Source organism: Ruditapes philippinarum, unplaced genomic scaffold (assembly GCF_026571515.1).
Source record: "Ruditapes philippinarum isolate M1 unplaced genomic scaffold, ASM2657151v2 ctg865_1_1_1_1, whole genome shotgun sequence".
Classification (NCBI taxonomy): domain Eukaryota; kingdom Metazoa; phylum Mollusca; class Bivalvia; order Venerida; family Veneridae; genus Ruditapes; species Ruditapes philippinarum.
In genome coordinates this window covers 105,017-123,068 of record NW_026860212.1, presented here as the reverse complement: position 1 = coordinate 123,068, position 18,052 = coordinate 105,017, and the positions used below count along the sequence as shown (strand labels likewise).

The 18,052-nt window shown below is 30.9% G+C and overlaps 1 protein-coding gene across 7 annotated transcripts in view; it reads left to right on the top strand.

The window, feature by feature from the left end:
* Nucleotides 1–3,537: 3,537 nt before the first annotated feature.
* Nucleotides 3,538–18,052, top strand: part of LOC132759245 (ciliary microtubule associated protein 1A-like) — a 30,328-nt gene continuing 15,813 nt past the window's right edge. For 5 of the 7 annotated variants that reach the window (XM_060750986.1, XM_060750981.1, XM_060750985.1 and 2 more), the window contains exons 1-3: nt 3,538–3,696; nt 11,450–11,888; nt 14,810–14,934. In XM_060750986.1, coding sequence (XP_060606969.1) covers nt 11,489–11,888; nt 14,810–14,934 — 525 coding nt within the window. In that variant the 5' untranslated portion in view covers nt 3,538–3,696; nt 11,450–11,488. Of the gene's footprint in view, nt 3,697–8,550; nt 8,696–11,449; nt 11,889–13,959; nt 14,085–14,809; nt 14,935–18,052 lie in introns of those variants that run through there. The other 2 variants (XM_060750983.1, XM_060750984.1) reach the window with 2 other exon arrangements.

Here is an 18,052-nt window from a genome sequence, read left to right as displayed (position 1 = left end):
AACACTTTTTGTTGTTTTCAATATAATAAAATAGTTGAGCTTATGTGCAGATCATTCCAGTTTTGTGTGTGGGTTGTCGTGAATTTCCTTTTAATTTAATTTATAATCCAAGACATTGGAAGAAAGAACACATTTCCTTTTTTAATATTAATTTATTTTATCACACACCCATGCCGATTTTGCTACTCCATAAATATGTGTTGCACGGCCGTGCATATATTTTGACGTGACGTCAATAGCGTTATACAAACATAGTGTAAAGACGCGCTAAATGTTAGCGTTATACTATAGGCGCGTCAATGAAAAATGACTCTTATTAAACGGTCTTTATTTTGGGTTATGTGATAAATAGAATATTAAATTCGTGTAAGTTCATTACTGAATTTATTGCACTCGTTGAATAAAATAATATTATGCTCGCCAGAGGCTCGCATAATATAATTTTATTCAACTCGTGCAATAAATTCAGTATTGAACTTACACTCATTCAATATCCTCTATTTATTTAATTTAACTTAACAAGTTTTAATCCATTTAAACAATTTCATTTTAATTGTCACAAATATAATCCAATTATTTGACTTAAGAACCGTTTACAATTAAGCATGGCAAGAAAAGCATGTAAAACATGAAAACATAAATATCTCATGTACAATAATTCACCGTCGGGGGAACTAAAACAATAGATTTACTAAATGCACATGAAAAACATTGAAGTGGCTGATAAAACACGTAACAATAGAACTTTAAAGGCACGGTGATATATGATGTAACTGACTAAGAAAATGGTTCTTGATAAAAAATAGTAGTATATTAAGATACATTTATATTGCAATATCTGCGACATGGGTATGTTAAAGGAAAAGAACACAACAACTTGATGATCAACCCAAGACCTTTAAACTTGATATACTGTATTGACAAAAATGGCTGATTGATTTGAGGTTTCTGTGTCATAGTCCAAGGTTACCATAACTTAAACATACACTTAAAATTTCTTCTCTGAAACTACTAAGGCCAGAGATTAAATATTTGGCATGAAACATTGTCTAGTGGATCCCTACCTAGTTTGTTGAAATTATAGCCCTTGGAAAAAAATTGGCCCATGCTTTGGGTCATTGGTTTTCCTTATATGTACATAGTTACTAGTACATGTAAACTAAGAAAACTTTTTTATAAAAACATTGACAAGGGCTAGAGACCCACTTTAAGACAATGCTACACACCAAATATCCTATCAACATTGTGTAGTGGTTCTCTACTAAGTTCACATCATAGCCCTAGGGTAAAAAATGACCCTGCCATATTCTTCAAATATTTATATAGTAAAATCTTTAAAAAAAATCCTGATTCAGATTTTGACTCAGTGACCTTGTGACTTTTTTGTTTTGAGAGCTTTATAATTATATATGCCTACTAATTTAATTTAGCTATGAAATTTGGACTATACCCACTGTTTCAGAGGAGGAGTTGAATTTTGATATCAGTTAACCGACCTTTTTTAGCCAATGATACACTTTTTAGCTCACCTGTCACAAAGTGACAGGGTGAGCTTTTGTGATCGCTTTTCGTCCGGCGTCCGTCCATCCGTAAACTTTTACTTTAAATGACATCTCCTCATAAACCACTGAGCCATTTTTTATCCAAACTTCACAGGAATGTTCCTTTGGCGGTCACCTTTAAAAATTGTTCAAAGAATTTAATTCCATGCAGAGCTCTGGTTGCCATGGCAACCGATAGAAAAAACTTAAAATATCTTCTTTTAAAAAACCCAAAGAGGTAGAGCTTAGATATTTGGCATGAAACATCTTCTAGTGAGTGTCTATGGAGTTTATTCAAATAAAAGCCCTGGGGTCAAAATTGCCCCCGCCCCGGGGGTCATTGTTTTTCCTTATATGAATATAGTAAAAACTTAAAAAATCTTCTTTTTAAAGAATCCAAAGAGCTAGAGCTAAAATATTTAGCATGAAACATCTTCTAATGAGTGGCTACCAAGTTTGTTCAAATAAAAGCCCTTGGGTCAAAATTGGCCCGGCCCCAGGGGGTCATTGATTTTCCCAATATGCATATAGTAAAAACTTATAAAATCTTCTTTTAAAGAACCCAAAGAGCTAGAGCTAAGATATTTAGCATGAAACATCTTCTAATGAGTGTCTATCAAGTTTGTTCAAATAAAAGCCCTGGGGTCAAAATTGGCCCCGCCCCAGGGGGTCATTGATGTTCCCTATATGCATATAGTAAAAACTTATAAAATCTTCTTTTAAAGAACCCAAAGAGCCAGAGCTAAGATATTTAGCATGAAACATGTTCTAATGGGTGTCTACCAAATTTGTTCAAATAAGAGCCCTGGGGTCAAAATTGGCCCTGCGCTGGGGGTCATTGATTTTATTTATGTGTATAGCAAAAAATTAAAAAATCTTCTTTGAAAAAACCCAAATTGCTAGAGTTAATATATTAAGCATGAAACATCTTCCAGTTAGTGGCTTCAAAGTTTGTTTAAATAAAAGCCCTAGGGTCAAAATTGGCCCTGCCCCAGGGGACATTGATTTTCCTTATATGTGTATAGCAAAAACTTAAAAATCTTCTTTGAAAAAAACCAAATAGCTAGAGTTTATATATTAAGCATGAAACATCTTCTAGTGAGTGCCTTCAAAGTTTGTTAAAAAAAAACCCAGGGGGCAAAACTGGCCCCGCCCTAGGGGTGTCATTGCTTTGAACTATATGTGTATAATTATAGTTAAAACTTAAAAAATCATTTTTTAAAAAACTCAACGAGCTAGACCTTAGATGTTTAGCATGAAACATCTTGTAATGGGTGTCTACCAAGTTTGTTAAAAAAAAGCCCTGGGGTTTAAACTGGCCCCACTCAGGGGGCCTATATACAGGTGAGCGACTTCAGGGCCAGCATGGCCCTCTTGTTAGCTCATCTGAACATTATAATATTATGTCTGGTACATCAACTCACACTTAAAGTGAGCGGTATAGGGCCCTTTTGCATTCTTGTTTTTATTTTCATGGAAAATGTAGGTATTATATAACTAGCTCTATGGTTTTACCTTCATGGCTTATAAAAATGTACCAACCTGCTATCTATAATAATACATGTACTATGATTATATGTAGGCCCTATATATAATTATGGCAATAGTGCCTCAAAGTGTCAACAATACCCTTAAGTTGTAAAGTACTGTATTTATTAACATTCAGTGAGGGAAATGTTTTTGATTTTTGTTCTTTTTTCTATGCTTTTCTTTTTTATTTATTGGGACCCGTTGTTTTCATGCTACAAGTTTACTGTAGATTTAAAAAAAAAATCAAATAATTTTGTCAAGTGACTTCTATTACTGTTTTGCTAAAATTTGATAATGGTTTAGCATTCATTTAATATTTTTCATACACTTTGATTTTTTTTGTATCCACCCCAAATAGAAATTTACTAAAAAAATTATCAAGACTGAATACGAGTATACTGAGTACGAATAATGTCTTATTCAAGGTAAAGCTAGAGTAGCGTCCCTTGTTACTAAGGGAAAAGCTGACAACGACTTCAACAAATCTGTGTATTGTGATTGGTTAGTTGGATTCACGTGGTGTCTGCAGTGACGTCTCCATGTTTGTTTGACAACCTTTTGGTAAGGGGTTCCAGTAAAAAAGTTGTTCCCAATTGTGATCTTGGTCAATTATTCCGAGATAAAGGTAAGAGTTAAGAAGATTTTATATATTTCTAACTAACAGTGTAGTTTTTAAATACTTTTTCTCTCCGTTTAAATATTTTACAGGCATTTGAAACGCTAGACCCAACTTTTCTTTCAGTTCTTCAAAAAGTTAACAAGTCATTTAATTTACTGATTAAATTTGCACATGTCCTTAATTGTTTGCTGATTTGATTTATCTGTATGCTAAAAGTATGAGATGACCATAGACATTTATGATTAAACACTTGAGATAATTTTATGACAGTCATAAAATATCATGCAGATCATGATTTATTCTAAATATCATTCTCGAGCACTTGAGTTTTTAATAATGTTGACTTCTGGCAAATGAAGACTATGGGGGTTAAATTTTCACAATTAACCATACTGTGTGCTAAATGTGTGACTGATAGTTGTAAGACAAAAAGTAGGATGTCATAAATATGATTGAATGTGTTTGTGTATGAATATTTTTTGTTTTAATTTTTTTAATTTAAATAGATCTTCATTCTTCTCAAGATGTTTATCTATTAGTTTATGACATTTACATATAGCTATCATATCAGTGGTATACACATGAATTTAAATATGGTAGAATAAAAAAAGAGTCAACACTGTTTCTGTATATGCCCTAAAAGTATTGACAGATGTCTGTTAAAAGGAATGCAATTGCACTTTTTGTGAATGTAAGGTTTAAATTATATATGTATCTGCAAAATTTTGTCAACATCTAAGTTTGAATTATTCAACAGTAGACATGTAGTGCATCAAACTTGGCCACTTGTAGAAAATTTTTCATAATAAGCTTTTATTAGATTATACAGAAGAATGTTATGAATTCTTTTTTGGAGGACCCTGCATATAAACAATATTAGCACACTTGCTTTTTGGCAGTTGCTGCACCCCCCCCCCCACCCCCACATCCCTGCTTCTTTTACACAATTACTTAAAATTTAGAATGGTACCTTTATGTAGTAATAGAGTAACAGCAAATACACTGTAGTAACAGAAACAAGTGCAATTTCTTGATTATTCCTAGGGTCTGCTAAACTAGATTTAGATTCTGTTTAGAACTTTTTGAATTATTTTAATATGCCTATATATGGTTAGTTCCTACTATTTCTGAATTGTTTTGTATAGTGTCTTGAAAGTCAATAAGACTTTTTAAAGCATAGTTTTATTTTGTTTAGACAATGACTTTGTTCAAATTAAGTAATTTTAAGCAAAACATTTACTGTACTTGATTGTTCTCTTTTATTCTCCAAGTTTTCTGAATCATACTGAATACATATGGGTAACATACTGATGTAGGGGGCATTTTTCTGTGCCTTGTTTTGTATTTCAATATTCAGAAATTTTCCTGTTCAGTGGACTTATAGTGTAAACTTGAATTTAATATCCATAATATGAAATGCAAACAATGCCTTATTGTACATAAGCTATGAAATAAGATGCAGATTAAATTCACTCCTTTTTTTTATTAATTCAAATGTGAAAACTACTGAAAGCAGAATTATTCATGTTCTAATATGAATGATTAAATGTTGAAATGCGTTTAACATTTGTAAAAAATATGGAAATGGAACATATTTATATATATATATACAAACATGTGATGTTTAAGTATTTAATGTAAATAATGTTGTTACAGTTATTATTTGATATTATTTGAGACCATGGTTGCAAAGATTAATATGAGCTGCGTCATGACAAAAACAAAGTATTGCGTTTACGTCCAGCATGGATCCAGACCAGAATGCACATCTGCACAGTCTGATCAGGATCCATGCTGTTCGCTTACCAACCCTATTACAAGTAGAGAAACTAATAGCGAACAACATTGATCCTGATTAGACTGTGCGGATGTGAAGGCTGGTCTGGATCCATGCTGGTCGCAAACGCATAACGTTGGTTTTGTCGTGACGCGGCTCAAATATGTTTTATTTATCATTCATAGTGGCCTCACTGTTATAGAATTTTATATAATAACTTGATGCTAACTAGCATTTTTGCCAGTCAGTGAGGTTATATAGGTTTGTGTAAAGAAAACTTTTTTATATATGTGGTATAAATTAAACATCAGAAGAGATTTAAATATCTTCGTATTCTACTGTAGTTCCATATTGATTTATATCAGGTTTTCTTACAAAATCGGGGAACACTTGTTGATTTTCCATATAAATTTTCCTTTTTTCTTAAAATGATTTATGATGAAAACTCAGGGATTTTAAAACCTAGATGTTTTGCCATTAAATATACTTTTATTGAAAGCTGATTTGGTTAAAATATGATACATAATTTAATCTGCAACTTGTCTTCAAGTAAATTAAATATTGCAATACTTGCAGTAACTTGCACAGGTTAAAGACTGATAATAACATGAAATCTTGGTTTCCAGAGGACATTATTTTGTTTATCATAAAAAATAAACATTATATAATGCTTTTAACAATATATCTAAATAAACCACATTATAATATAACTTCAGTGTCTGTATATATTATGGTGGTAATTGTGTATTTGTTATAGACTGTTTGACTGATTAATACAAAGAATTGATGTACTTTAATTTAATATTTAAGAAGACATTTTACATTATTTTTCCAACAATATATTGAAAGATTAACCTTAATTCAAGATATCATGTATATTCCTGTGCCAATTGTAATCATTTAATCCATCTTGCCATATGATTGGACCTATTGTCTTCAATTGCTGTAGATATACATTTAATCTACCGACAAATATCATAATCCTATATCATAATCTGTGTTGTATACTTGAAAATCAATATAATATTCAATAAGGTTTAATTTTTTAATGGTGTCAAATTAGACACTGTACTTCTTTACAGTAAAAAAAAAAATGAAATCAATATGTGTAAATAGAGTTTTTGTTATACCTTGTGTATACAATTATTTGATGACATACATGTTTGATAATATGTACACACATTTTGTGACAATACATATTTGGTAGCATGTACATATTACAAAAAAGAATGAAAAACAGACATAAATATTTAGTAAAATATATATGTGTGATTTTTTAAATTTTATTTTGTTTATTTTAGCGAAGTGACCAATCAAGGCACCGAACAGTCCTGTGGTACATATTAGATAACTTATATCAATTCTGTATAATTTAACTACAATTTAAGATACAGAGTAAAGATTGATTAAGATTATCTTATAAAGAATACTTTTATGTTATCTTTTAAGATATAGTAGTTGTATGTAGATATAGAAGAGAAAAAAACTGTTGTGTAAATATTACAAAGATGTATGACCTATGCTTTTATAGAAAGAAACTTTTTTAAGAATAACAACAAATTTAAAACTCACTAAAGCAAATAGATTGTACACAAAAATTTGATTGTCATCATTCCAAATTAACCCCTTTTCTTTTTTACCATATATTTAACATTGTACTATCTAATTAAAGGCATATTAAGCCTCAGAAATGAAACATTTTTCCTTCATCAGAAAGGGCAAACATAAGTTTTAAAACAAGCATTTTGGGCGCTTATATCACCTAAAAAAACTAGCACTCGATGTTGAATTATTTGTCTTAAAAGTATAAAAATTTAAACAAAGAAATATTTTGACTTTTGTACAAAAGTATAAAATAACATATTTTTACTTATTGCCTGAAACAAAAGATGGTTAAGGTAATTGGCAAATGATTAACATTTTACCAAATATATAGTTTTATAGATTTGCACTTGTCTGCCTGTCAGTCTGACAGTAGACTGACAAAACAGTGAAACATAGTGGTATCTGTGTTGTTTCTAGTTTCCCCTACTCACTTCAAAGGAATGAATAAAAATTCTCAGTACTTTCTGCAGTGTTTTTTTTAAATATCAAAATGAATGTTGTTTTTTACTTATTTTCAACCAAAGTGAAGGTAATTGTCAATTATAATGCTTAAATTTTCTCTTAAAGAGAGGGGAACTAGCCACCATTAAAGAGTTACTGTTTATATGTTGTTCATATTGTATGCTACAAATTTTTCTTTAATACTATATAAAATCAAGTCTGTGGAATTTTGTTATATCATTTTGGACTGTACAGGTAAAATGACTTTGATATGATTTTTTATGCCAGCCTAAGTACCTTAGTACCCTGGCTGTAAACCGATTCTACTGTTCAATATACATCTTAATTTGGAAGTCATTGGCCTCTTGATTTTGGGAAAAATTACCACAGGAATTGCTAATTTGTGGCTTTGGAAGAACTGCATGATTTTAAGGAAAATATCCATTGGGAGGAACCCTTTTGTAGGCCTCTGTTTTGTAAGATGAAAAATCCCTGATAGTACATATTTTGAAATTTACCCTAAAAAAGGTGAATGATTTAGTTCAGATTGATAGAAAGGACAAATAAATTGAAGTTAAGCACTTTAAAGGCTATTATAAATTAAATTAAAATTTCTTAAGTACTTTCAGTATTGATATTCCTCAGCAGCATTATAATGTAAAATAACATACTTCTTTACGTTTATTATGAATTTTACACAATATACAAGAATAAACAATAAAAAACACACAACAAAAGGCGAGTCCATGATTGTTTACACCTAAAAACGTGAAGCATGATTTATTTAATGTGACAATAAATTACTTTTATTTTCTTTGAGTGAATCATTCATGAGAGATTGTTATCCATTCAATTTGGTTTTTATGGCGATACACAACGAAATTAAACCTTTTTTTATTCTTGTCCAAGTTAAACATGTAGATCAATGTAAAAATATAATAGCCTGAATAGGTCAGTCAATAAAGAAGGATTTTCATTTATACACATTCAATATAGGTATTCTATACACAAGAGCTATTGAATTGCGTTGTATCGAAGCATGGTTGCTTAGAACCATGAACCTAAACAATATAATACAAACAGATTAAACTATTCAAACACACAAGTTAAAACCATTTTATTATTTATTCATTTAGATATAGGGAGTTTTAAAAAAAAATTGGATACTGTGTGTGTTAAACAGTAAGTGGGATATTTTAATTTGATTTATGAATATATATATATTTTAGTTTTGTTTAACAGCAGTATATTTTAGATTATTTGAAACTTTCATGAAAAAGATTAATGTGAATTGAAATAAACAAGTTACGGCCATTTTGAATCAATCAATGAAGAAATTAATTCATATTTGATACATGATGTAATAGGTAAACTCCCTGGTAAAGTTTTATGTACTGTTTTAATTTCCTTTTTTTAAATTTTATGTTTGAATTTAAGGTAAACTATAAATTAAAAACTTTCTTATCTAAGGACATTTTTCTTAAACATACATGTAGTATTGGACTTTAATGGAGAATTAAAATGTGTAAGTTGATAGTGTGCATTGACTTATCAGGCAGGTTTAAACCTGTCATGTTGGAACTATATTATACAGTTTTTCACAGTCTTAATCTTAAGTTACAAACTTTCTTAATTTTTTAATAACTTGTGAAAAACATTTTTGTTTATTTTCACCAAGCAAATTATAAACGTACATTAATCTTGTGTCTCAGAAAGAAGAAGTTTGCATTCATAGTTATACACTTATTGCATGACAAATGAAGGAATAGTCTTTAAATGTTTTTTTTTAATTGATTTAAATTAAAATTATTCTAAATGGAATCAACAAATAAAGTCTTTCATTAATAATATTGTTATAGGTTGATAAGGAATTTGCTGTTGTTGAATTGTGTTTTGTAAATGCAGATAGTTTTTTAAGGAAATACGTATTACTTTAAAAGGTAGTTTCTTTTTCTTTTTTGTGGTGGTTGGGGTTAGCCAGTGCTATATCTTGATTTAAATTATAGATTATCAGTATCATGAATAGATATTAACACTATTACTGTATGTCTTACTTCAATGATATATTTTATAGTTGTTTAAAGGACTTAGTGACAAAACTGCTCCAAGTTAACTAACATTGTGAAAATGTTACATGTTAACATAAATGATTAAATGTCAAAAAAAATATTTCAATCTGTAATAAAATTGCGCATTTGTTACATACAAAGTGACTTATGCGGAGAAATATCATAGGTGAATATATTGAACTGATAGGGTTATAGGTAAATATACAATGTGCTTTAATCTGAAAACAAACACTGTGCAGGTTTTCATAATTCCATTATTATCAGTGTCAAACTGAACAATATTTGTAAAGGAAGAAATAATAGAACATCGGGTTTTATAGAGAATTATTGATAATCTATCTGTGTGTTGTTGACAGAAGCTTCTAGTAGGATTATACAAAGCTTTTACGATGGAGATATCTGACCGATTACTGTATTTGGAAAACTTATTTATCTGCAATTTCACTGTTAAATAAACAATACTTCTTTATTTATGGAATTAATGATTGATAAGCAAATATTTGATAAAATTAATTAATAGCACGCAAGACTTTTGCTCCAGGCTCCAAAACATAGTTAAGAGTGCCTCTGATAATATTGTTCATGTATAAAAGAGAGAATGTGAAGGGTATAATCAGTGTTTAGAATTAAGAATGTTTTATTAAAACAAATTTTATAATCTTTTCTCTGAAGATATTTGTTTTTCTACCTCTTCACTGTTTTACCACAGATAAGGGCTTCATGTTTACAGCTTTTCCTTATTTGTTTCATAATCATAATATTTATTGAATACTCTTAAATAGTAAAGAGCCATAAAAACATTGTTGATGTTAAATTACAACACTATATTAGAATGTTTCGAGGGGTGGGGGGGGGGGCAGGGCGAAATAATACCTTGTAATAATCTTGAGATATTTTTCACATGCATGACACAAAAGATATATGTAACAATACAAGATTAAAACTTTAAGGAAAGTTCTCCTGGATTGTAATAGCAAATTAATGGTACAAGTTGAAAACTTGTTGTTTATTTTCCAAAGAAAACATTTTTTCACAAAGAAAACATGAATAGGAAAAAAATTTCAATAGCAATTTTTTATTATCTTTGTGACCTAGAAGTTTTATTAATTACCAGGATATTGTGTTGCTATAAAAGTGTTGTAATTAGAATTATATTGCTAATGTGTTTGGAGGTCTAATTTCTATTTATTTCTCATGTCAATATTCTTCGTATTGATTTAAGATAAAGTTACGCAATAACTGCTTGACAACACTGCTTATGGGTTTTAAAGAAGTAAGAAAAGGCGACTGTCAGTCAATATTTGCCTACATTTTTCTGTATATCTGAATAAACAAACCCCAGATAGTGTAAGACAAGTTAAAATAAGTGGGAAATAGCAAATAGACTGATGGATGGTTTTAATAAGTATTTGTGTATATTATCACCCACCATAGTAGCCAACATTTATATTTCATTATTGATCTTAGTAGATAAGTAAAGATAGCGGTCCATTAATGATCCACTTTGAAATATTTATTTAAATAACAGCACGAGTATTAGGATGTACATTTATCTTTAATACAGTAGTGAATGACAAGCTTAAAACTGTCAAAGGCAAGAACAAAATCTGTACATAGTCCACACTGTCTAAACTTTATATTGTCTGATTGATCTTTTTAAAACAGACCAAAAGGAAAGGAAAATATGTAGACTGGTCAGCAATTTTTGAAGTAGACAAAAAAGGTTATCAAAAAGATAAAATATGAACTTTACAGTTCATGTTTGAGCATATATTTGTATTCAATTTGAATTAAAAGTTATGAATGACCATAATATCCATGAACTGCACTATTTACTTATGTTGGGTTTTTTTTCTTCTGATTTCAGGGAGTGTTTAGGATTAGTTAAGTTACGAAAGTTACAATCATGGTGTACAATTATACTAAGCCAAGAGGGCCAATTGCTGCCATGTACAGCAGCCCAGGCCCATGTTACGCCTTACCAGGACTTGTGGGACAGAAAACTCACGACCCTAGAAGTGAACATACCAAACAACCAGCATACCCATTTGGTGTCCGTCACGGTAAATTCAAGGACGACTGTAGCCCGGGACCGTGCTACTACCCTTCCCCAAAATATTCAAGGACTGGCCCTGATGGTACCCCACATTACTCTCTGTACTCCAGAACAAAGGATCAAATGGCTTTCAAAGTACCCGGACCAGGTACCTACTCCCCAGAGGCAGCCGGCCAGACAACCCATTTTAAACATCCAGCTTTTATTTTTGGAATCAGACACAGACACCGAAGGACTGATAACACACCAGGTATTTTCTGAAATAGTTTTTTGTGTGCCACTTGAAATTAAACTTTTATATATTAAGATTATTTCTCAAAATACTGTAAAATTCCTATTAAACGCCCCCTGGGGCTAAACATTTTCCAAAAGGGGGGCTTTTATTTCAACACGTTTTTCCTAAATCCATAAGTCATTGAAAAAACTTTAGTGTAACATTGGTTGGTTATAACATTAAAATGTGTTAAGATTTTAAAGTTCATGTGATACATTTTTGTGTTTACTATGAAATAAAATGGATTCTGAAGGATATGAAAATGACGGATTTATTAAAGAGTTCACCACTCAGAGCAAGCAGATTTTTTGCCATATCAAAAAGCCTGGGGGGGGGGGGGCGACATAACATATAGGGGTTGTTTTGTGGGCGGTGGCGGCGTTCTCAGCGTCCCTTAAAGCTTGTCCGGAGCATAAGTCAGTCATTATCAGTTGGATTGACTAAATAATCAAACTTGGTATGCATGCTTCTTATAATGACCCGAAGTGCAGTGCACAAGAACGGGTACTCTGCACTTCTTATTTTTTTAGTTATTGCCCTTTGTTAATTTTCATACTTTATTTTTGTCCGGACCATTACTCCTTAAGTATGAAATCTATGGACTCGAAACTTCATAGGATGATAGATCTCATTAAGAAGAAGTGCAGTGCACAAGAACTGGTACTCTGCATTTCTTATTTTTGAGTTATTGCCCTTTGTTAATTTTCATACTTTATTTTTGTCCGGGCCATTTCTCCTAAAGTATAAAAACTATGGACTTGAAACTAAATCATAGGATGATAGATCTCATTAAGAGAAAAGTGCAGTGCACAGAGACTGCTTCTCTGCATTTCTTATTTTTTCAGTTATTGCCCTTTGTTGATTTTCAAATTTCATTTTTGTCGTGGCCATTTCTCCTAAACTATATTTTTCACATAGCGACACATCCGACTCAGGGAGTTCTAGTTAGGGGAGGGGTGTTTATTAGGAATTTTACGGTAGTTTATATTTAAACCACAAATTATTGACAATTGCATTTTCATATTATATAATAGATACAATAAATTAAATAGGAGCATAATTATGAAAATCAGGAACAAGAATAACCTGTAAAGGCTATAAAATCATAGATAATAATTCATTCATATTTGATAGACTATGTGGATGCACCAACAAGAAATCATTATCAAGAGAATTTTCAATTTGTCAGTGGTTCAAACATGGAGAATGTGACATCAACTGTTTAATTCTATTGTATGTTCTGATCTCATGCTGACATGCAATAACAGGTGGTTTGTACTAATCACATCCTGTATCTCATTTATAATGCATGTTTATAGTCATTTATTGATCATACTGTCCTTGATTTTACTATTCTGCATTAGAACTGTGGCAGGAATATAGTATGACTATTGTATTGATTTTAATGGAGCAGTCTCTTCTAACTAGCAAGCCTGTATTTTTTCAAGTTTAAACACTCTTAAGCATCAATTTTTTTTAAAAAAACAATGAGTTTAGAATGTTTTCAGAAAGTATTTTTTATACTCGTATACAGTTGTTCCTTATCAATATTTGACATTTTTACCAACCAAGGTAATATTGAACTCTTCTGGTTTACATTATTTTCTATAGTGTCAAAGCTACATTTGGAACACAGTCAGTCGGTGCATGGTACTCTTAATTACATAATTTATAAAAAAAGTCTTTATTTGAGCTGTGTCATGACAAAACCAACATAGTGCATTTGCGACCAGCATGGATCCAGATCAGCCTGCACATCCGCGCAGTCTGATCAGGATCTATGCTGTTCACTATCAGTTTCTCTACTTGTTTTAGGGTTTTTATGTGAACAGCATGGATCCTGATCAGACTGCGCGGATGCGCAGGCTGGTCTGGATGCATGCTGCTCGCAAACCCATTATGTTGGTTTTGTCGTGACATGGCTCATTTATAGTTTATATGGATAACATTAAAAGAACCACGCACCAACTGCCTGTGAGCTGGAAGTATGAAACAATGCCAGGAAGACTGTGTAACATGAATTGTTGTATACAAATTTACATTTCAGCTGCAAATTCATACACACTACCTGGCATGATCAGTAAAACTGTTCAGAGTAGTAAAAGGCAAGCACCTTGCTACTCCCTGCCAGGACGTAATAATGTCAATAGTTTCCATGAAGACCTGGCCAAGGTTTGTCAACACCAACAATATAATATATTATAATCATTGTATACGCACCCTATAGACATTGACTTTTATGCAAACTGATCTGAGATTGTAGCTGTGTTTGTTACTGCTATCATCTCTCCTGTACAGGGAGTCAAAAAAGTTGATATAGTTGACAGCCATTTTGATGATTATTCGCAAATTTTGGAAAAAAATTCATTTGAAAAACATCACACCTTATTTCAGAAATATTTAATTAAAATACATTTTGCCTAGTTAGACACTGAATTCAAAGTATATTGATTATAACCCTTTTATAATCATGAATAATTGAGATAGATATCAATCAGAATGGCTTCCCTTATCTATGTAAATTTACCATTTAGTCAACTTATGCTCACACCAATAAAAATATGCAATATATTAAAACAGGTTTGAAGATGAATCAAAATCTGAAGAAGAAATCAATCAAGAGGCAAAGTCTTTATTGCAATTCTTATCACTTTTTGCTTAGATTTTGTTTGCGTCTGAACAATTGTCATGAAACATTGCACACTTTTGGAACAATATATTATATAACTTGTGAAGAACATTTTAAGTGAAAAGACTAAAAATAAAAATGAATGTATGTTATAATATTGCATAATGTAATAATGTGTGAGCATAACTTGGTTTTTAGTGGTCTCTTATCTCCACTTCTCTTTGCTTTATTTTTTATTTACGCTTATTGTTGGAATGGTTTATTACAGCTGCCAATAGTTACACTTTACCACACATGATCGGTAAAACAGCCCAAAGCAGTAAACAACAGGCCCCGTGCTACTCTTTAACTGGCCGCTCAAAAGTAGGAGCATTTAGCGAGGATTTGGCCAAGGTATAGTAATAAACAAGTTGTGCATTAAGACATATTTTATATGTCAGCTTGCAGTGATTTTTTTTTTATTTGCGAAATTTCAATGAAATTATAATAACCAATGAGCATTGACTAATGCACATTGTGTTAACATTTTGAGAATTGTTCTTTAACTTTAAAATTAACACTAATTGTGTGGTTTCATTTTATAATACTAGTCAGCTGTTTTTTCAGCAAGACCGGTACTTTGTCAAAGAATTTACGATATTCAAGCTACCTCAGTTCTAAAGAGATATTATTAAATGTGCAGACCTTTTATGAGGGTCTTGTGATCAGAATAAGTACATAAAGGTATTGTTGAAAAGTGCTCAGGTTAATGTTGCATATTGTATATGATTAGTAACTTCAAACTGCCCAGTCCAAATGAATAGAGCTGACTGAATGCATCATTAAGTACATTAAAATAATTTAGAGTCAATTTTATGGTTAAGACCTATGTGGAACCATTTGTTGCATAGTCCTTAAGTCCATCCGTTATGGAAGGTTAAATTTTCCAGAAAATTGTTGTTGTTTTTTGGAAACCCTATCCTGCATGTTATGGAGAAAAAAAGATTTAAAAAAAAAAAGAATTAAAATCTATGCATTTCTTCTTCTTTTACTGATACATATTGTATTGCATGCAAACTTTTTTTATTATTCTTAAATTGATAGTAGTTTAGAACAAAAAACTAGTACAAATAAATGTTTTTTCAAAGCTGAAAAATCCTACAACATTTCATAAGAATTTTGTATTTAATGACTTGAATAGATATGTTAAATTTTTATAGATATAAGTTACTTAACTTGTATTAAGGTGATCATATTATTTAAGAAATTATAGGATTCTGGTCAGGGGTAAAGGTTATAACAATAACAACAGCTTATTAATACATATATATTTAGAGACTAATTGGTTATATGTAAAAGCAACCATTTATATAGGGCCATATAACCCATAAAAAATCTTTATAACTAATAATATATTCAGGGCTCATCCTGGGGGGAAATTTTAGGGAGAAGTGACTTCCTCGCGAAAATTAGGGAGAATGGAAACAACCCAATGTGTATGCATTAACATGCATGGCTATACATCCTTTAATTATAATATAAATACAATTAACATCACATATAATATTTCTCCAGTTTATTAATTAATAGTAGATTAATTAATAGTAGATCTGGCAATGACATCTAAATGTTTTTGAGCTGCAAATATGAATAAAAAAAAATATTTTTGATATCTATTGATCAGCTATTTATAAGCTTTCTCTAAATATGTGTTTATATATTTTCATGTAGATTTGTTGATAATAATGTGTAAGAAAAGATATGATGATAAAATCATTTTTATATTTTTTACTTTCCTCACTTTTAATAGAAGATGAAGTCACATTGGATATTGATTAATAATATCTGTTCTATTCTGTTCTGGTTACAGAAAATTTCTTTCAAATTCTTAAATGTTGTAATGTCACATTTATATGCATATTATTATGCTTATAAAACAATTTTCAAACATCAAAGAATATGTAAAATATTACTGCAAACATTTGTGCACATTATATTTGATCACTAAAATTACAAACATTCATTTCTTATTGAAAAATTTGACTGAGAAATTGTAGAAAATTAATTTCTAATTACCTCCCTTTATTTTCATGAAATGTTAAATTCGGTAATATCTTTATATTAGAATAATGCTTTTTAACATTTACAATATTGATAATCTTAATCTGAGCGTCATATTTACGACATTAAAACAAATATATATTGAAACAAAAAGAACACTTCTTTCCTGACAAATTTTGTTGTTATATACGTTACATGATATACGACCGATATGTAGTTTAGCCGGGATGTCGTGCCCACGTGCGTAAACTGTGTCAAATTTGGCATTTAATGCCAAACAGCCCCACTGTCTACAACATAACATTGAATCGCAAGATTTTTGCGAATTGGCTTTCTTAAATTTTCGCGTAGGTGTAACTATCAGAATCAGTAACTTTCTTAAGTTGCTCGGTTTCGGCATTTCGCCTTGTAGCCATGACGTGAGCGACATAACAATTTTACAGTAAAAATTGATGTTAACAGACTGAAATCATTCAAGACTATGATTAAGTTTTTAATCCGGTCGCTGATCATTAATGAAATTGATTATTTTTAATTGACTAACAGTTTTGTGATAGCCGTGAAAAATCCATTGCACATCGCCTTTACTCGGGTTAAAAACCCGCCATCGAAGTGCATCGTGTATATCAATTAGGGAAGATTGCACATGTTTAGATAATCGGGAAAAAACAATCTATAATTATCGCCAAATCCCGTATTAAACTCGCAAAACTATCACACAATTATACCGTTTCGGGCCGATGCTCTCATTATTTACTGTTTAGAGTAGGCGGTCTATCGCTTTGCTTACAGGTAGAAGGGTAGTATAAAGCGACGCTCTGATTGGATAATGATAATTAGCGGTCGTCATATGGGCGGATACAATCTCTGCTCTTTACATCGCTAAGTAATTACTATTTGGGAATTGAGATTTTATCGGCGATGTTGACTTCTCTTTGATCAATCGGGAGAGCGAAATTGGAATATACACGGCGAAGTTTTCGCCTGAATCGCCCTTCCGGATGAGCCCTGATATATAACCATATTTAATTTCCTATTTCTTTTTTTACAATGTGTATTGCGATTTATATAATGAAAGCAATGTATATGTATTTGTGTGCTTACTTATTTGTGTTTTCTTCAAGTTTAAAATTTTATAACTATTTTATAACTATTGAATTGAGTATTTTATGAGAATATGCATGCACTTTTATGTTTTATTATTTTTTCCTTTATTATGCAATAAACTTTACTGATAAGCTCAATAAAGATAGAGTATAGATTTTCCATTTAAAACCAATTGTTTATTTTGTAACAATTTGATTTAAAGACACTATGTTGATCAACATTTATTCTCCACCACTGTTAACTCATATATGTGAGGAAGTTGGAGGATAATGTCTTCTGGTATATGTTGGGATTACAGTTGACTGGACAATAAATAACAATATTTAAGTCTTAGGGCCTGAATATGCTTCAACCTTCAAATATA